Consider the following 19,926-nt stretch of genomic DNA (forward strand, 5'->3'; position numbering starts at 1 on the left):
GGGGGGGGAAGCAATCAGAATATATATTAAATAATTGCCCAAAAGGTAGACCTGTAAAGCATACTAAATAGAGCAGATGTGGTTTATGCATGTATGGCCACACCGAGTGTCCCACTTCAGTAATCCAGCCAAAGGATAGTTTTAGGGTTTAGGCACAAGTCTTGGAAATAGGGCACAGGCCACTGGATCCTTTACTACTTTTCTAAGGTATTTTGGATCCTAAAGAACAACTGTGATGTTGTAGCCACTCTCCCTTAGTTACTAGGCTTCTTCTGTAAAGTCTTTCTTTCTCTATACCCCAGAACATGTAATTATAACAAGGGACACCGCCATAGAAGATGTAAAGAGACCACAACCCTCTTTCTGCTTGTTTTTTTTTTTTGACAGACAGATTGTGATAAAATAACCAATTGGTCCTTTAATCGTTTTAATTACTTTCTTTGGGAAAGTTTTACGGACATCCCAAGCATTCTCTAAGTCCTTTACTATGTTTGCCTGTAGCACTTGTACTGGAAATGTTCACAGCTTTTCTGAAGAGTAACATTTTCTAACCTGTGCATCTGCAAGCTGGACTGCCGAGAGTCCCTGGTTGCCCTCTTCAATGCCCGCTATTTCATCTTGGCTAGTGCTGTGCTGAGACTGAGTGCCGTCCAGGGTGTTCTGGTCACTGGACAGTACGGTGTTGAAGTCAGACGCTGAAGGAATTGTAGGGAGATTATGTCCAGTGCCTAGAAAAACAAATTCAAACAATATTACTCCAGCAGGAGTTTAAGAGTTGTAAAAAGGTTATTCTATAACTACAGGCATAAAACACTATCTTATTTTTAAATGAATCCACTTTATGAGTTTCATGGCACCTCTTGTAACGGAACACACTGTGTGTTCTGCATGTGTTGCCTGTGGCAGTATGGAGGATATAGGCTGAACTTACTCTCAATATGTAGCTTAGCATTAAAAAGAACCTCTTGAAATTATTCTTTAAAGTATATTATAAAAGGTCATCATTTCTGAGATAATCTTTATATAACTTATTGATAACATCTGAATTCGCATAGCACAATTATATATATATATATATATATACACACATATACACACATATATATATATATACACACACATATACACACACACACACAGGTTATTTCTGTAAGTGGCAAGTATGTAATATAGTAGTGATTTTCAGGAAAGGGTCAGTGTGAATGTGACAGATATCAGGGAGATATACAGATGGATACGCACAGAGATGTATATAGACAATGAGCACAGTGAACACACGTTATTTAATTACCGGTTTCATAAACACATAACTGAATTCAGCTAAACCTGGAGAGCCTTTACTGAATGACTGTTACAATCATGCAGTGTAGACACATCCTAAGCCTGTTATTTCCACTAATTAAGGATATATTTTTTTTCTAATCTAAAATAAAAAGTTTTATTTTAATGTATGTTTTGGCAGATAGTTGTTCTTTATGCTAAAGGGTAATTATCATTTATAAGAAATTAAACGCACAATAGCAGCAAAAAAAAAACAAAAAAACAAAAAAAAAAGGCAAGCCTCCCAACATTTGGCAGGAGAGTTGTAGTTTTATCTCAATGGCGTACGAAGAGCCAACCTCGGTGAGCTTCTGTTCCAAAAAAATAGCTTGGGTGACCCTGTAACAAGCATACTTAAAAGAGTAAGATTTCATGTCACCTCTGTGATTGCACTATGCATTATGCAGGGCCAGCTCAGCCATTCTCCCAGAGAAATTCGGCAGGGGTGGCTCTTTATAATGGAAACCACAACTCCCTGCCAACTCTCACCTTATTGAATAAGACCCTTTCTCTTATTTCTGCAGCCGAAGAACTCGTTTCACAGCCCCGGCCTCATTGCATAGGCAAGTATATGACGCTTTCTGACGCTGTAACCTAACCGGGTATACCTGATGGAAGGCTGTTGTGTCCAGACTTGATCATGGGAGACTCTTGTACCACACAGCCTCTATTACCCACTGCATTTGACATCCAGTTATAGAAGCTCACAGAGGATGGTTCAGACAATAAAGGGTGTTCTGACAACATTTCTGTGGCCACAGGATTCCCTGTATCAATAAATCAGGAGACATTTCAGAGAACTCTTACCTCCGGGAAAGATAAACACACAATTAGGCTGAATTTTGTAAATCAAGACATAATTATTAGGTTTTGGATATGGTGTGCTAGGTGGCGAGGCATGTGCTGATCACAGACCAGATTCTGTAAGCCCTATATTTCAGCCGAGATAAGTCATTAGGTCAAAGAGGACAACTTTCCGTATCCTGGGGTATGCTCATTCTCACATCTTATTATTAAAGTTAATAAGATGCGAACTCTAAATACGAAATGTAGTGGTTTTTTGGTTTTTTTTTAAACCAGACTGATAAAAAGAAAATACACACATCCTTAAACTGCATTACGCTCACTATGGCCAATGTAAATCGGTTGAAGAACGAATATATATTTCAAACTAAAGTACAACTGCCATTGGTCAGTCATTATATTTAATGCTAATTATCGTGATATGTTGTTTTTTTTACTTTTTGGGGGCTCCTCCATCAAATGAGACGCAACACACGCATTACAATGGAAACGATAAATAAGAAAGCTACATTCTACTGACTTATGGTAGTGACCAAAGTACAGACAATGCAATGTAACAGATATAGGAAGACAGATGTATTAGCAGTAAATGCAAAACGTACCTTCTATGAGCTAAGATCTACCGCTTCTTTTTAGATACTATAATATAATATGAAACCTTCAATTTAAAACTGAGACAATGTACCTCCGAATTGTTTAAGAAAGACACTCCAAAACAGGAGGACAGAAATCAATCTACAGGTTCTTGGAGAATCCGTAACCCATGCTATGTCCACGTGATTCGCAGGACTATATATTGGAGATTAGAACACACGTTTTTATAATGAGTGTACCTGTCCTTGTAAGAGAACTGCTTTTGACCGCTGTGGCAGTTCGTTGAGGAGTGCCTTCCAGGAGGTTATGCAGGCTAGGAAAGCTGCCCGTCAGGTAGCTCAGGAGACTTTCTTTCCTGGGGCTTTCTTTGACGGGCATTCCGGAGCGGCTTACATGCGCCGGTGAATCGTTGGCAGTGTCTCCACTGGTGTAACTCAGAGATTGATATGGATGGACTCCCTTCAACACAAAGGTGGAACATAGAACGGGCTAGATGAACCTCAAGCCAAAAAAATCAAAATGGCAAAAGAGAGCGGACATTTGCCAGCTAAGGTGAGCATTTAGATCACACAACAAAGAAGCATCATCAAAACAGGAGATCTAGTTATCATTTAGGCGGATAGTTTAACAGCATTTCACATTAATTAAAACAGACTTGAACTGTCCATTGGGCTCATACAATCAGCCTTGTGTAAAGACTCAAACCTTAATCCGTCCTTTTCTCCTCCTTTGGAATATATTCGCTTTCAGCATACATGTTGAAAACCATCAACAATGTAATTACCCAATCTACTGAATATAATCAGCACACCTTCACCCTGGCTTAAGGTAGCTACGTGTCATGTAGCTGAAACCTAGAAGGTCTCTGGGTGGAGTGAATGTCCTCCGAACCCTGTACAGATATACTGAATTCACAGCAGATGGTGGCAGCGGTAGGCACAGATGGACCAAAAGAACTTGTCTGTCCGACCCCCTTCCCACATTCATTGCCAACATCCCCACATACTAACCTAGATGGTATTGTAGTCAGTTTCTTTAGGTTGTATTTATAAAATCCATTTGTGAATGGTGTCTGTGGTTTTCTGCAATCTTTACAGTTTATACACAAGTGAAAGATCGTATATAATAGCTGTCAGATATCCAATCGTCATTTTGAAGTGACTGTACACTAAGGTGATATGTCCCATTTAAGTAGTAATGTTGTGAAGCCTTAAATGTCATTGCATGATTCCCTAAGGGAAACTGACATTATGGCTCCTTACAGTATTTCTCAAGGAACACAAACTTACTTTTATCTTCAGAGCAGAGTCAGTGTGTGCATTAGACTTGGACAGCTTCCTCATAATCTCAGCACCACTTACAGGACCGGCAGAGACCCCTGCAGGAGGGGGACGGGTATTTGTTCCTTCCAGCAGCATGGTGTGCTCACTGATTGTAGCTGAAAAAGTAGTATAAAAAGTATAAAATGCTGTCCTTAGACATATCTACATATAACACAGGGCTTAACGCATGGGGAAGCCTGTTTTGTTGGCATGAAGCAAGTTGGGGAGAAGGCTGGTTTAGCCATGCAGGCAATGCAGAGAGATTTCTTAAAATATATACAGACGGAGGATATCTTCTGGTTTGTTAGGTTTACAATCAAAGTATAAGGAAACCTGTAGGAGAGGTACATACCCGCATCAAACTCAAACTCTGCTCCATCTGCACTGGTGTCACTCTGCAGGCCACCTCCACTCTCCAGCAAATTCAGATTATCCTCCTCTCGCTTGACCGAGTCTTGTGGCTTTAGTGGCTGAGTTGGCCTGAGCAGACGAACACCTTTAAATGCTGGTGTAACAACGATGAACTTCATCCACTGCCTGGCCAGGGCAACAAGTCCCTTCTTCAACGTTACAAGGGCAGGAAGACCATCACTCTGCGGAACAACCAGACTAATTAACATCATGTCTACTAATAGTGTTTTATGCATAAGACATTGTAAAAGACAGCCCATGTTAGCCATGGAACATGGGGACTCACCAATGTGGCATCTTCGATGATGGAGTAATTTGCTTGGTGCAGATAGTGATGTAGCAAATTACACAAGAGGCAAGATGGATTTTCTTGCAAGAATCGGGCTTGCTTAGTAAGTTTGTTATATTTACTTCTCAGTGGAAAATGAAGGCTCTTATTCTGCAATGAGAAACATTTTGGACAAAATGCAGGTGGGAACATTAACATGGGATTTGGAAAAATGGCTATTTTTATATGCATCTAAGTAATGGGGTTTTCTTTAATCCCCTGCAATGTGATCTAGACAATACACATGTATTTTTTTAACACATTGAAAAGCTAGAATTTGTACTGTACAGTAAGCAATTTTCTCTTAAAAAGGCATAGTGTGCTTACATGGGTGTCAATAACGCACCTGAACCACAGAACACAGAAGAATCTTTTCCTGCTGGTTTACTAAAGGGTAAACCCCACAACCTACTACCCAAAGCGACAAAAAAAAACGTACTCTCCAGCTCCCGCATTGGCCTACTCACCTCTAAAGCTTCAGTCATAATGCAGCCCATCACCGCACACACCCTTAGTGTTCCTTCAGTCTCCAGCTTGTTGAGGGATGACTTTAACTGGTCTATAGGAACCAACCAAGCTCCGACTGCTGGGGTTGCGGTGCTAAGAAGATTTAGCTGCCTAAAAAGGGAAATACAGTTCACAACCGGCATGTGAGACCTTAGAAGACTTCACAATATCAGAACAATTAAGAAATGGGAGATTTCGGCTAGCAGACTTTGTGAATAGCCCCCTTAGAAATATATTTGATGTGACACAACATAACATGAAATCAGCTAAGCTCCACTTACCGGGAGAATGTAAGCGCGGGAGAACGGACATTTGTGGGAGCTGCAAAGCTGAACCAAATCTCTTTGATAGTAAGCTTCATACTGCTTGAGTCTGGGGGTGGTGGCATTAACGGAAGTTCTTTTTTCAGGTCATCAGATTCAACACCTTCATCCTTTAAGGTAAAATTGAATGTATTATAATCTCTTGTCCACTACTACTGGCAAACACTTTGGTTTTAAAATGCAAACAATGGATCCCAGAAGGACCTTCAGACTCATGGAGGAAGTCAACGGAGGAAATATTTAACACGACTTCCTCTTTGAGAACTGAGGTCTTCGTAATAAATGATGCTAAAGATAGGTGATAACAATCCATGAATGTGGTGAATCCACAATAATCTGAAAACATAATGCCACCTCGAATCTTCTCCAGATCATTCCGTGCTATGATGGATGAAGAAAGAAATCCGGGTCTCACCTTTCTAGAATCTGAGATCTGACCATACAGCCTTTTACTGTATGATAGTTATGTTGATAAACATGGTTTCTTCCTCAGAAATTATAACAAATGACATTTTATGAAATGTGCAAAAATGCCAAAAGGACAAGGATCGAGTCTCATGCCTTTTTTGTAGCATGAGACTCATTCGATACACATAGTTGATATAATCTCTCCCTGTGATCTGAATGAACAGATCTAGTTGATGCTTAAACAGTCTTTATTGTTTTTGTACATATCCCATTATACTTCAATTCTGACACTTATGTGACTTGTGCTTTGTATTTTACAACATTTTGCATTCTCGTCAACTTTTTTCATACTTCTTATTATGACCTAGGGGATGGGTTTAGTATTGGTTTGTTTATAGCTTTGGAAACTTTGTTTCTTTTTCCTTTTCAGCATATCCTCTTGTCACTAGTGGGTGGGTGCTCACTCAACCCCCAGGTACATGTTTATTAAGTTGTCTACATTACATGCTTCCATACCTGTTCGTCTGACACAGAATTCCCATTGATGTCCGAGGAAGGACTGAAGCCATCACACGGAATGTTATCATCAGACACATCGGTACTGTAGCCACTTCCAGTTGGCGAATCCGAAGAGTCGTTCGATTTTAGTAAGCCACTCCGTTCAGTAGTATTAGATTTGCCCATCATGCCAAAGGAATTGTACAAGATAGCACCCGACTGTCTACCACCTGTACAAATGGGTAAATACGCATCCTAAATCTAGGTAACTGAACCACAAAATATATCTCAGAAACAGCCAAAGGAATTAAAAATATAAGAAGGGTATTACCTTTAATTGTTAGATTTTCAATGCCACACTCGAACATGATCCACCCCCATTTTTCTTGGCTTGGCCCAATTCGTGTAACGTCGGTAGTAGGGGGCTGCTCTGTTTCATCCACAAATGTAAAATCATCTAATTCCTCTAGCGTGAAAAGAACCTTTGACTTCTCAAAGGGAATAGTGGTGATTGCACTGGTCCCTACATCTGAGAGAAGGAAAATAAAAACCACACATTTATGCAATAATTATCTGCAATGGAGCAGATATAATAACGTCTCTGTAAACAGAACACTGAAATACTGCTGACGTTACTGAAGTTTATCAGATGGTAGCATTTGATCATTTTAATGTAAATATAGTATGGAAGAACCATTTCATGGGCGCTAAAATAGTTTTGAGAATGGATGACAACTACAAATAAAAAAAAAGATCTGGAAAATGTGCATTTTCATTCCCATGTTAGGGGTAGTGTGTATGTTAAAGTGAGACACTTGGGGTCCCAACTGAATGATCCATCTAGATTGTAGACATTTGGAGGGGGGTGCTATATACAGAGACTCAGAAGTCTCAACTCTCAGGGCATACAGTCAAGAAACGCACATGTTTTACAAAGTTCCCCATAAAGAATATTTAATTTTCAATTAACTTTCACCATTTGCCTAAGCATATGAAAGCAGATGGGCAGCCAATTCAGATAAAAGTAATGAAACAATCAGGTTCAATCAAGCTAAACTAGCTATTAAAATGGGTCCAGATCCCCTTGATACCAAATGAAAACATAGAAGACAAATTACACACCATGTCATATTTATCTAACAAATGTGTTGCAGTCATAAATGAGCAGTAATTAAAAGTGTAAATTTTATGTGTAATTTAAGATATTAATTGAAATTAATAATGAATACAATTGATAACTGCCTAAAAAGACATTTAAGATAATGTTATAATGCACAACACAAGTAACGCGGGAGACTTAAATTGCAAAGCCAACCTTTAGAACTAGTTTAATATTTTGTAGGGCAGGGTAATATTGGATCCTAGGTTGAATTACTTTTAAAAAGGCACTAGCATTGCAAGAGTTATTTCTAGAATTTTCTAAAGCCGTCTTACAGTCTACAATGTTGAAAGCCCTTGTGTGCCATTGAATCAAGGCTAACTCTACACTACCTTACAATAGTGTGCATTGCATTGAAATGTGTCTGTGTGAAAGTGTATTCAGACTGCTCTGCGAGTCAGAGTCATCTACACATTTTCCTCACCAGCTTCTTGACCATCTAGGAAATCTAAAATATATCAATTTAGCATGAGCTATTTTTGTACAGGCCCCATTGAATCACCTAAACGAAGATGGCTCTATTAGCATTTTGTCTAGATTCTTCCCATGAAAAATTGATTTTGGACCATGCGTTATTCACACATCCATTAAAACCAATTAAGATATATATATATGAGTCAATAAACCAAGCCCATGCCTTCTACACAATCTACTTCTGTAAGCACAGAGGTTCTAAGTAAACCCGCTGCTTAAAAGCCATTGACATGAAATACAACTTTCTCAGGAAAATATGTGTTAATATTGGTCAATGAAAGTGCAGACAGAATGTCTGATCCTATCTGGGCAAAGTAAAAAACCAAATACATCCTATAAAATCCTATAGAATGTCTGCTTGGTACAGGTTTGTCCTACAGTCCTTCAACATGTAGTCTCCCTGAAATGTTCTGACATGTCATGTCCACCATTACATCTTACTTCTGCTTGTAAAATATCATATCCATCTACAAGTATAATCAATATATTGAAATATGTTCTAAAATACATTATGTGCAAACTTTTTTTTAATTCACTTGGAAAAAAAAACAAAACACAGAAACATCATATTTAACAAAGGCCGGGATTCTAAGAACAAGGAACATATATCTCACCTGAGGTATCGAGACCTCTGAGCTGGCCATGAACACGGCGCACATTTAATTTGGCAGCAATTTCTTTTCCTTTCTCAATTCCAGAATTTGACCTCAAAGATCCCGAAGACTGCGGCTGCATCTTACTGGCGTTGGCATACTTATCCAAGTTAACTGATGGCCGACCAGTGTCTGGATTATTTGGATTTTCTTCCACAATTCCTCTTTAAAAATTAGAAAGGGAAGTTGGTATAGTTACATAGAACATCAAGAGGGTTCCGAGTCATTTATTTACATTGTTTCTCAATTGTTACCCAAATCAAGTGTATAATGCACCTTTCATTTGTACTTTAATGCATGTGATGGCTGGGATGAGTGTTACCATGTTACCAACGTGTTTGCATCCAAACGCATGATATGTTTGACCCAAAACAGGTGTGAGGCACTGTTGAACAAGACTTCTTGGGTGCCCAATAAGCTAGGGCTGCAACAACTAATCGATAAAATCGATAATAATCGATAATGAAATTCGTTGGCAACGAATTTCATTATCGATTAGTTGAATCGATTATTATCGATTATAAAATGAGGGTTTTTTCAGAGCAAACGCTCTGAAAAATCCCCCTCATTATATAATCCGTTTAGTCTGACTCACCGTCTCACAGCAGCAGCTCCTACTTACTCCCCCTCCCTGTAATCACTGTGACAACTGGCCCCGCCCCTTCCTTCTCCAGGCCAGAACCACATGGCTGTGACACTCATCTAACTGTAAGTATATGTATATATATATATATATATATACATATATATATATATATATATTATATATATATATATATATATATAATGTGTATGTGTGTATATATATATGTATATATGTATGTAATATATATATATATATATGTATGTGTATGTGTGTGTATATATATATATGTATATATATATATATATGTGTATGTGTGTGTATATATATATATGTATATATATATATATATGTATATATATGTGTATGTGTGTGTATATATATATATGTGTATATATATATATATATATATATATATGTGTATGTGTGTGTATATATATATATATGTATATATATATATATATATATATATGTATGTATGTGTGTGTATATATGTATATGTATGTAATATATATATATATATATTTGGGCTACTGAAAGTTAGGGGAGGTGGGGGTTAATTTAGGGGCAGTTATGGTTAATTGGGTGTTTAGGGTTAATTTAGGGGCAGTTATGTTAATAGGGTGTTTAGGGTTAATTTAGGAGCAGCTGTGGTTAATGGGGTGTTTGGGGTTAATTTGAGGCAGTTGTGGTTAATGGTGTGTTTAGGGTTAATTTAGGGGATGCTGTGGTTGATGGGGTCTTTAGGGTTAATTTAGGGGATGCTGTGGTTAAGGGTTAATTTAGGGGCAGTTATGGTTAATGGGGAGTTTAGGGTTAATTTAGGGGAATCTAAATCCTGGGGGCAGTGAAGTGACATATCTGGGGGTATAAGGCATATACAGTATATAAGGCATATGTGGGGAGGGCAGTGTGGCATGTCTGGGGAGGACGGAGTGGTGTATCAGGGTGTATAAGGCATATCTGGGGGTAGAGTGGCATATCTGGGGGTAGAGAAGTGGCATGTCTGGGAGGCAGGGTGGCATGTCTGGGGAGGATGGAGTGGGGTATCAGGGGGTATAAGGCGTATCAGGCACAGTGGCAGATGTGGGAGGCAGCGTGGAGTGGCAGATGTGGGGAGGGCAGGGTGGCATGTCTGGGGAGGATGGAGTGGTGTTTCAGGGGGTATAAGGCGTATCAGGCACAGTGGCATGTGGGGGGTAGAGTGGAGTGGCAGATGTGGGAGGCAGCGTGGCGTGGCAGATGTGGGAGGCAGCGTGGCGTGGCAGATGTGGGAGGCAGCGTGGCGTGGCAGATGTGGGAGGCAGCGTGGAGTGGCAGATGTGGGAGGCAGCGTGGTGTGGTATATGTGGGAGGCAGCGTGGAGTGCTGTGGTAGGCAGCGTGGCATATGTGGGGGGGCAGCATGGCAAGCCTGGGCTCAAATGTGCATATATTGGGGGGCTGGTTGGGAAATAAAGACAAGAAATGTATTACCAAAGTTTTTTTATTCTGCTGTTTGTATTTAACATCATTTGTTTAGTAAATTATTTTAAATAAATGAAAAAATTTACATTCATTTTTTTTATCCGATTAATCGATTAATCGAAAAAATAATCGGCCAACTAATCGATTATTAAAATAATCGTTAGTTGCAGCCCTACAATAAGCTCTCATTCATTCATGCGCATTTAAAGCTCCCACTAATTTTTATGACAGATGTTTCCTGGCAATGATGGGATGCATCAAGCAGAAAGAAGAATGGGAATTTCGAGAGCGGAGTGTATGGCATGGCTGTTTGGGGTAGTAGACTATCCATTTAAGAAGCTCAGTGCTCCAGGAAGATTATTCAGGAAAGGAATAAAGGAAAGGTTTGGATGTGCCTAAGTATATCACCAAGAATTAATAAATAAAAAATATTCAATTTGGTGAATTGGTTCTTTTCTGTCACCACCATCTGTGTGTGTGGTGGCATTCGACTGCTCGATCAACTCACTTTAGTATAAAAAATTGTAAGCCTGCAAGCAGGGCCCTCTCCACCTAATGTATCGGTTTGTCCCTTGAATGTATGTATTGTATGAAGCGCTGCGTAAATTGATGGCGCTATATAAATAAAAGATAAGAATAACAAAATGGCACAAGTACGTGAAAGACCCCGCACACTTCCAGTAATGGAGCTCCTGCCAGTGCAGACAGACATGGCATGTGGCTAACCAGCCGTAATAAAACCAAAGATGTACAGGGTTTACACCAAAATATAATCCTTTTGGTTACTACTCAAACAATGCTTCAGTGGCATCTTTAAAATGACATGAGGAAATAATTGGCAGGTGTCCCAGTTAGCTTATAAATAGAAGATTTCTAAGGGAATTTATCAAAATAGCATTTCTCTTGGATGGGTCTAATAGGGTCAAAGCTAAAAATTGTCTGCTAGCGGAAGATTTATTATGCTCCTTCTGGAACATCAGAGTTAATACATGTCGAATATTTTCATCACGTCTCTTCAGTGTCATTTTCTAGGACCCTATTTATCATAGGGTTGTTATTGATAAATAGCCCCCACAGGAATGCATTGCAGTAAGGTCCCATTATGTTGCTTAGCTCAATACATTATGTGCCAAAAAAAAAAAATCCTACGTGGCCGGAATACAATGGTCCATGGAAGAACAAAAAATTACATTTATTGTTCACAACAACTAAACAGGATATAATTTCCTCATAAGTAGGCCCAGCTTTACCCTGAAAATCGTCAGTTCATAGCTGACAAAATGTTACAAAACTACAACATTTTAACACCTTTCCTTTAGAACACGTCGGACTTGAAACTGAACCAGTATACACACCTTAACTATAAGCGGACATTCTCAGCTCTCTCCATACCTTGAAACCTCTAAGCCCGTTTTAGAAGCTCTCATGCCACCATTTACCAAGATCTACAGATCCTTCTATATAGATCTATACAGATCGCGAGGCTCCTGGCGCACAGTGCTTGAAGCTGGGGTTGCTTCCAGAGGCTTTTTAGAACTCTGTAGTGAGCTATGTTATAAAGGTGATTTTTATGCCCTGCACACTTCTGCACTCCCCATTCTGTCAGTGTGTGTAAGTCTACTGCTTTGTGGCTGAGCTGCTGTCACGCCTAGACACTTCCAGTGGACCGGGGCAGTAGTAAAACCCTCTGCCAATGCTGCCCTATGGAGTTGGCAGTCTGTGTGCTTCCTTTTATACACATCTTCACAATGGGTGCATCTGAAGACCCCCAAGCTCAATAAGTAGGAGAGGTGTCCACATACCTTTGGTCACATTGTGTAAACAGGAAATTTAGATGGCTGTTCCTGTGGCATATATATGTTTAGTGCACTGAATTGTACAACTAGGGAAAATTGTCAGGATCCACTTTAATGAGCACACAAGTTAGTCATGGCTTAGCATTTATTAGTATCTCAAAAGCAAACTTTGTAATTAGTAAACAGACTCCTCTTCAAAATATCAGTAGAGAAAGAAAGCATCTTAACACAAGAAACACATTGTCTTACCTGTTCATACGGACTTGAGTCGCTATTCTATCAAAGCAAAGCGCAACCAGAGAGACATGGGTTACACTTTTATTTGCCGACGCGCTAGAAGTCTCTTCGACAGAAGCTTGCAGCAGACAAAGATTCACCTGTAGAAACACAGATCACTGAATCAATCAATATCTTAAATTAAGAGTTTATTGACGTAATGCCCAAAACTGTAAATCAAACAGCTTTGTACATTTTCACCTGTAAGGGTCCAAGTCCCGGGACTTCATCAGTATACAATCCCACGACATCTACCAACAGCACCCGAGGTCTGATCGCCACCCTTCATCATACACTCAACAGGCAATGTTTAAATCACACGTTTCATTGGTTTAATCTACAATTTTTAAACAAAAGCTGTCACGTCGCTCTATCACTCTCTCACTTATATTTCTATTAGGCACTCGGCGAAAGGAGATTTCCCTTCAAATAAATCAATGCTGTCATTTTGCAAATGCAAGATCTTCACTCAATTAATCCCTCCAATTTCACCAAGATAAACCCTTGCGCCACTTTCTCATGAATGTTTTAGCAGTTTGCAAATACATTAACTATACATTAGCAATGATTAGTAGCCTTTTCATCTCCTACTCTCTCATTAACATGAAAATCGCATCTATCTTCTGCGCTGGATGGCGCGTCCCCTCCACTGATCTCAGCTGATTTGTTGTCTTAAGAAAACAATGAAGCTGGCCCTACATTTAAAACTAAGGTCTTAAATATTCGATAAAAAGACAGTGAGCATCAAAGGTGATTTTGCAGGGAATTTCTACCAACAACTGTCTAAAAATGACTTAAGTCTAAGAAGACTAAAGATGTGAGCCTTACACTGGAAAGACAGGCACACTAGATGGATCCTATTGTTCTTATCGATTGTAAAAAAAATTTGTTACATCAATATAGATAAGGTTTGCTGAAGTTTCTTTAAGTTTTAATGCCTCTTTAACAAAGTCATGGTGGTTCCCTTGATATCAGATCCAGCCGTGGAATAGCCTCTGCTTTGCCCCATTGGTCTCATGGCCGGTTAGCGTACTAGCTTGGCTATCTTGCCAGGCAGATACTGGCAGGATTCGTACCCTGCCGCCGGTGGGAACAGCATTGAGATCTTCTAAGAACACATCTGGCAGTCCCAGGAAGCATTCACAATGTTGCTCAATAATATATATTTTTTAATAATTAGCTCTGCCTATAAAGAGCATCTCTAAAATGTGTTAATTTTACTTTGGCCTAATCTATGCCATGAAAATGTGCCTTTAACTGACATTGCAATGATTTAAAAAAAAAACGCACAACACGCTTTGCATTTTATTATACACCTTCAACAAGGTTACAATAAAATAAAAAGCCACGGGACGTATAAAACAAAGACTCAGTTGTTCTTATAGAACAGCAAGAAAGCATTAATTTAACATCTATTTATACTGTAATGGCTACCGAAAATAGATTTTCAGAAACATACTTTTGCAGCTCGCCGGTGCACAGTTTTGTTATATAAATATATTCATAATGCCTACTTAAAAAGAAAGAGCAACAGAAAGGGTAAGAGACCGAGGGGAACAAATAGGAACAAAAGGAAAATGCATTGAGACATACAAGGTGAAGAGTGGGGAAGAGAATGAAAGATAGAGAGAGGAAGAGAGAAAACAAATGCTCAAGAGAAAGAGGAAAAGAGAAAACAAATGCTCAAGAGAAAGAGGAAAGGACGGACTAAGTCATAATGCAGGACAAAGAAAAAGACAACAAGAGAGAGGAAGACAACGAGGAAGGACAGATGACGTAGGAAAATGTTACAATAGCCATGCGTATGCTCTGGGTTACCTTAGGCACAGTTACGGTGGCTTGGAGCCCTTTAATTTTCACACTGTCCTGTTTTAAGGCTGGTTTGGCCTGCGTCTGTCCTGGGTTTGTTGCTCCTGTAAGAAGATTCTCTGGCTTGGATAACTTAACATCCGGCTTAGAAGACAGCTAAATAACACAAGAACACAAACATTATTCGGATGTTTATTTCCCATTTCTGTAAAAATGCCATTAAGCAGAACAACCTTGACTTATTATACAACACGAAATTTGTTCGGGATATACCTTCAGTCACCAACGACAACGTATTAATTCTTTTTATTGCCTTTCTGTGGTCTGCAGTATCTCTCGGATCCGCACATAAATTACACATTATCTAGGAGACGCACTTAGCGCTCAGGGCTGGAGTGCTTTTTCTAAGTTTCAAAGCCCTAACATGTATTGACGTTTAATGGGGAAATAAATGGGGGAAATAATAATTTTAATTCAATGAGATACATTTTACGGGCAGTTTCTTGTTTCCTGTTCCCCAGACAAGCAGTTCTTTTAGTAGGTTTATTTGTATAAACAGAAAAGGAAACTGATGTAGGTGGTCAAGAAAGCATTAAAACATAGTGCCAGTCCAGTGTCGCTTCAGGGACTATAACTTTGTCTCTACACTAGTACGAGAGCCAAGATCATCTTCAATGGGGACAATATCCTTCTGCGAATAATAAAAAAGGTCTCACGTTTTCCGAGAAGGTGGTCTTGCTGTTCTGCACAGCTTCGGTTAAAACCTTTGCGTGCAAATCATCAACAATCGTAGCTGGATGTCGGGTGCTGGTAAAATGTACCATGGCCTCAATGTACCTGGAGAATGTAATCAATGTTAATCAGATGTAAGGCAATAAAATGCATGCGGTATTCCTGTAAAGATGCAGTATGAGTATGTGTACAAGACCATTTTTTTACATCTGAAATATATGGCAGATGTCTAGTAGCCATGACCCTTTCCATATCTTTAGAATTTAATCGGCGCATGTGCCCATCATTTTAACGACATGCATTTTCTCTCTTTCTTATCCGTTTTCTCTTCTTTCCCCCAATCTGTTTTCACTCTTTCTATCTTAATTCTCTGTCTCCTTTTTTTCTTTCTTCTCTTCATCCTTCTTTCTAATCTCACCCACTATCTACTATTCAGCAGCCTCTGTACTTAGTGTAGACAACATGATACAGCGGACCCCCTTCCTTCTTGCAGACATCACCCGGCAGCCCCTCTTATGCCCCAAGAGTCCTCTGCTCCCTTCACATAGCATGCCCCGGCAGCCCTCTCTGCCATGCACGATTGCACAATATGGCACAGCCTTTGGGTGAGTTCTCCGTCACGCTGGGCTGTTTATACAACGAAGTTCCAATCATAGTGGAGTTTGCTTTAGGCCCAGCCCAGAGTGACCAATAATTCCCATGGTGACAAAGTACAAAGAATGTTAATTGATATTTTTGTATCACATTGCATACATCTGACCACTATTCGCAGGTCCCTATCAGATAAGTGCTCATCATGTTTTCTACATAAGGGGTCAATATCATGTGTATCATGCCATCTATAACAGTTCAATGACAAAAGATGAAGTCATGTTACTCCACGGTTAATGTTACCTGTCTAATGCTTCCGCTACCAGGGGGCTGAGAACCACATCCACTGTGCCTTTTACTTCCACTATGGCGGTTGTCCGCGTATGTGAAAGAGGTTGGTCCAAGGTCCATTCCTCGGTTACTGTTTCATCATCCGTATTCTCGGTTCCTTTCTTTTCCAGGGGAGTGTATGGAGTGCTAAACATTTTACATCGATGACCATTAACACAAAACAGCAATACCAAAAATGTCAAGTCTGGTTAAAGTAGTGTAGGAAATATTTCAAAACCTGGTTATTTCATTTTATAGGGTGTCTTAATATTCCATTTTATTTTATATAGTAATGAAAGTTATGCCTACATGACACAATAGAGACACTTGTGTATAAAAGGTCTCAATCTCGCCTCACTTCTACAGCTATACATTATAAAGGGCCAACTAGGGTGGGGTTGGCATGGGTTGGATTTAAGAAGGTCGGGGGGTCCATAAACAAGAACCATTTTAACAGTATTTACAGTTAATTTGTGACAGTAATTAAAAAAAAACATTAAATCCCAAGAAAAATATAGATTTAAAAAGATCAATGGGTAACACTTTCATACAAACATTTTTAACCAGCCCAGAGTTTGCCAAGAAGCAGAAGAGACACCTACTGAGCTACGTTCTTACGGATTCTAACGGGGACCCTCCGAGTTCAGCAGAAAGTAGATGGCGGCAGAAGTGGAGAGAAGACTACAGGGGCAGCGGTACATGCACACAAGAACACCGTGCGACTTACCTGGAACAGGAGCCCATAAGCTGCATCCCTCTATCGAGTAAAGCATTGGCGGAGAGACCTTGCTTCACAACCTTCACAACAATGACAAGGATATCAATATTTCTCACAAAGGACCATTTAAGAGTAGGCGCCCTATCATTTGTGCGTTATTTTACACAGCATTTTTAACACATTTCATGATCTCTTTCTGGATACCAAAGTAGAGATTCAATTTAATCAGAGATTGTCAAAGCCAATGTGTAAGTATGGCAACACATATATTGTCGTTGATGCTATAATTACAGAACAGCCAAACAGTTGGTCCATTGACAAATTACATACTTGTAGATTACATTTTATTTAGAGCTCCAGCGGATTATGGAGCAAATTTTACTTGCTGACATATGCCTTATGGGCTGAGCTATAGGGGACACCATCAAATTGCTCATCCCAACATTGGTAAGTGTATAATGGAGGGGATCCAACAGACATCATTTATCAAAGGCACCTAAAAGCCTTGGGACAGGCCTATTTACCAATCTTTTTAGTATCGCTTCAAGAAAGGAAAAACATTTTTGTTTTTAGTTGGGAAAGCTTTAGTTAGCGTTACTGGCTACTGAAAATACATACATCTCAGAAATAAAAAAAAAAAAAAAAAAAGCCAAATCTATGTGTCTTCACAATAGCACATATATGATGGGTCATCAACCTACTCCTCTGAAATATATAGCATCAGCGCTTTGCCAATAAAGTGGTATACAGCATGTTTTAGCTCCTACTACAGAAATCTCAAAACAAGAGTTTGTTAGGGAGGGTAACCCCGAAGAAGTTATTAATTGTTTATGTGTTTAAACGACAAAAGCATTTTAAAAAAAGTGCTTTGTGAATAATTCATATTTAAACACAAGCAACCTTTTCCTGAATTATAATCCTGCAGTATACATTATATTTTATTATTTTAAAAGATATATGCAATTATGACATTTTTTTTTAGTTTTTTTTTTTTTTTTTAATAGTTTTTTAGTTTTTAATCTACTCTTCATACCTTGAAGGTTGGGACACAGAGCTGATCACATGAAGTTGAACTCTCTTCGCTGGTTGGCGTGTCCAGATCCAGTGGACGGTGTAGGGAAGATTTTGAAGTCCTTTTATTTGTTGGGTGTTTTACTGACCAGTTAAATACCTGGAACTGACTCAGGTAGTTTTGATAGCAGGACATGATCGGTTGCTGAGCGATTTGTTCATTATCGGCAGGTTTCTCTGCTTCCATTGCATAGACATGTTCAAAAGATTCCTCTTCTCCTCCCAAAGCAGAGACAAACGAGGCTTGGGAAGGATGAGTTCGAATCGGCAGCGTCCTTGGATCCAACCTAGCTTCACCCTGAGATGTTCCCGTCAAAGGTCCCTCTACACTATGATAAATGGAGCTCCTGCTGTAATCAATTTTTTGCATTTGCCTTTTTCGCCTTTTTCTCCCTGGATATGTCCCTGGACCTTCATCGCTGCTTATGGGTTCAAACTCTTCTGCTGCAGAAAAGTAAGCTTCACTGTCTGCCATAGACATGCTGGAGTCCATTGAACGATACTGGTGGAATGAGGTTGAATCTGCCGATGGAGTGTAAGGAAAGGAACCAAAGCTCCTCCTCTGCTTTGGAGAGTCCAGGACATTTTCGTCACTACGGGAGACATCACTACTGAACTGAACGCCAACAGGACCAGGTGGCTTGTCCACATAGAAAGCAGCAGACAGACTTTTTGTGCTCCCCAGACGAGTGGAGCATACAGATGCCTGGCGCTTAAGAGGAGATCGGAGTGGGGAACTGATAACGGATCTATCCTGAGAGTTTGGGGAAATCGGACTGCTTCCAGAAACTTCACCTGGAACACTGAGGGGAGAGAAAAATATTTTAGCAATAAAGATCTTCACAACATGGTATTGTTCCAAAATACCATAAAGGAAACAACAACTTGGTAAGTAATGAAGAATCCTGTAATGTTATGCAACACGTAAAACATAACTATTTGTTTCTCCAATTTTGAAACCTACACTTTACTTTAACCAGGATGATATAAAAGCTCAAAAATATATATATTCTTTAACGCCTATCTTGTCATGCATTACTATTCTCTGCCGATTTAAACATGAGAAAGTCTGGATCATCACCCTCCGTGCGAGTCCTGTGATTTAGCCTTGAGTGTAAATTCAGTTTGTCCAGGACTCTCCTCATTGACGGACGAGAGGCTGTCCTTCTCTCCAGCCAGTAAAGGAAGTGCTGCGCTGCAGCTGCTGTTTTCCTCAGAAGACGATGAGGAGCTGTGAGAACGCAACGGGACTTGTAGGCTTAAATGTTGGGATTTCCTCTCAAGGTCCACAGATTTCAAGTTGTTGTCCTTCTTTCTGCTGCCATTGGCCTTACCTGTAAAAGAGTATTAAAACTAATAATGTGCACAGAGTCTGGATATCACCAAAAAGTAAAATGTCTAGCTGTTTAGGAATAGAGGTGTAAGAGGTGACTACGGTAGGTCCCTTCATGAACATATGGATGAGCTGAGGTTAACATTCTTCTGGAACCATACAAGGACTCAAAGATAAAATGTGTGTAACCAACTCTGGCTCGCACTTTTTTTTCACCTAATGAGCCAGTTCAAGAAAGTAGTTGTGCTTTACCCCACAGCAGCCCAATCAGAACAATACAGGATTAAAAAAAAGTACACGTACGTACGTGCATTAATTTATGGAAACTTATATTAGCTAAAAATATAATGCATATAATGTTGCTTAAAAAAGTAAAAAAAAAAAAAAAAGTGTCAACTATGTTCCCAATTGTTAATACAT

General features: G+C 39.4%; 1 protein-coding gene across 1 annotated transcript in view; it reads right to left on the reverse strand.

The window, feature by feature from the left end:
- Positions 1 to 19,926, reverse strand: part of BLTP1 (bridge-like lipid transfer protein family member 1) — a 90,855-nt gene that overhangs the window by 31,553 nt on the left and 39,376 nt on the right. The window contains exons 27-44 of the mRNA XM_053461413.1: positions 19,255 to 19,507; positions 18,136 to 18,976; positions 17,112 to 17,182; positions 16,358 to 16,531; positions 15,448 to 15,568; positions 14,741 to 14,887; positions 12,896 to 13,023; positions 8,763 to 8,965; positions 6,847 to 7,044; positions 6,534 to 6,745; positions 5,568 to 5,719; positions 5,247 to 5,397; positions 4,738 to 4,890; positions 4,393 to 4,633; positions 4,008 to 4,156; positions 2,958 to 3,177; positions 1,929 to 2,087; positions 553 to 728 (exon numbers count right to left, since the gene is read on the reverse strand). Of these exons, the coding sequence (XP_053317388.1) occupies positions 553 to 728; positions 1,929 to 2,087; positions 2,958 to 3,177; positions 4,008 to 4,156; positions 4,393 to 4,633; positions 4,738 to 4,890; positions 5,247 to 5,397; positions 5,568 to 5,719; positions 6,534 to 6,745; positions 6,847 to 7,044; positions 8,763 to 8,965; positions 12,896 to 13,023; positions 14,741 to 14,887; positions 15,448 to 15,568; positions 16,358 to 16,531; positions 17,112 to 17,182; positions 18,136 to 18,976; positions 19,255 to 19,507 (3,749 nt within the window). The remainder of the gene's footprint in view (positions 1 to 552; positions 729 to 1,928; positions 2,088 to 2,957; positions 3,178 to 4,007; positions 4,157 to 4,392; positions 4,634 to 4,737; positions 4,891 to 5,246; positions 5,398 to 5,567; positions 5,720 to 6,533; positions 6,746 to 6,846; positions 7,045 to 8,762; positions 8,966 to 12,895; positions 13,024 to 14,740; positions 14,888 to 15,447; positions 15,569 to 16,357; positions 16,532 to 17,111; positions 17,183 to 18,135; positions 18,977 to 19,254; positions 19,508 to 19,926) is intronic.

This window comes from Spea bombifrons, chromosome 1 (assembly GCF_027358695.1).
Source record: "Spea bombifrons isolate aSpeBom1 chromosome 1, aSpeBom1.2.pri, whole genome shotgun sequence".
In the NCBI taxonomy this organism is placed as follows: Eukaryota; Metazoa; Chordata; class Amphibia; order Anura; family Pelobatidae; genus Spea; species Spea bombifrons.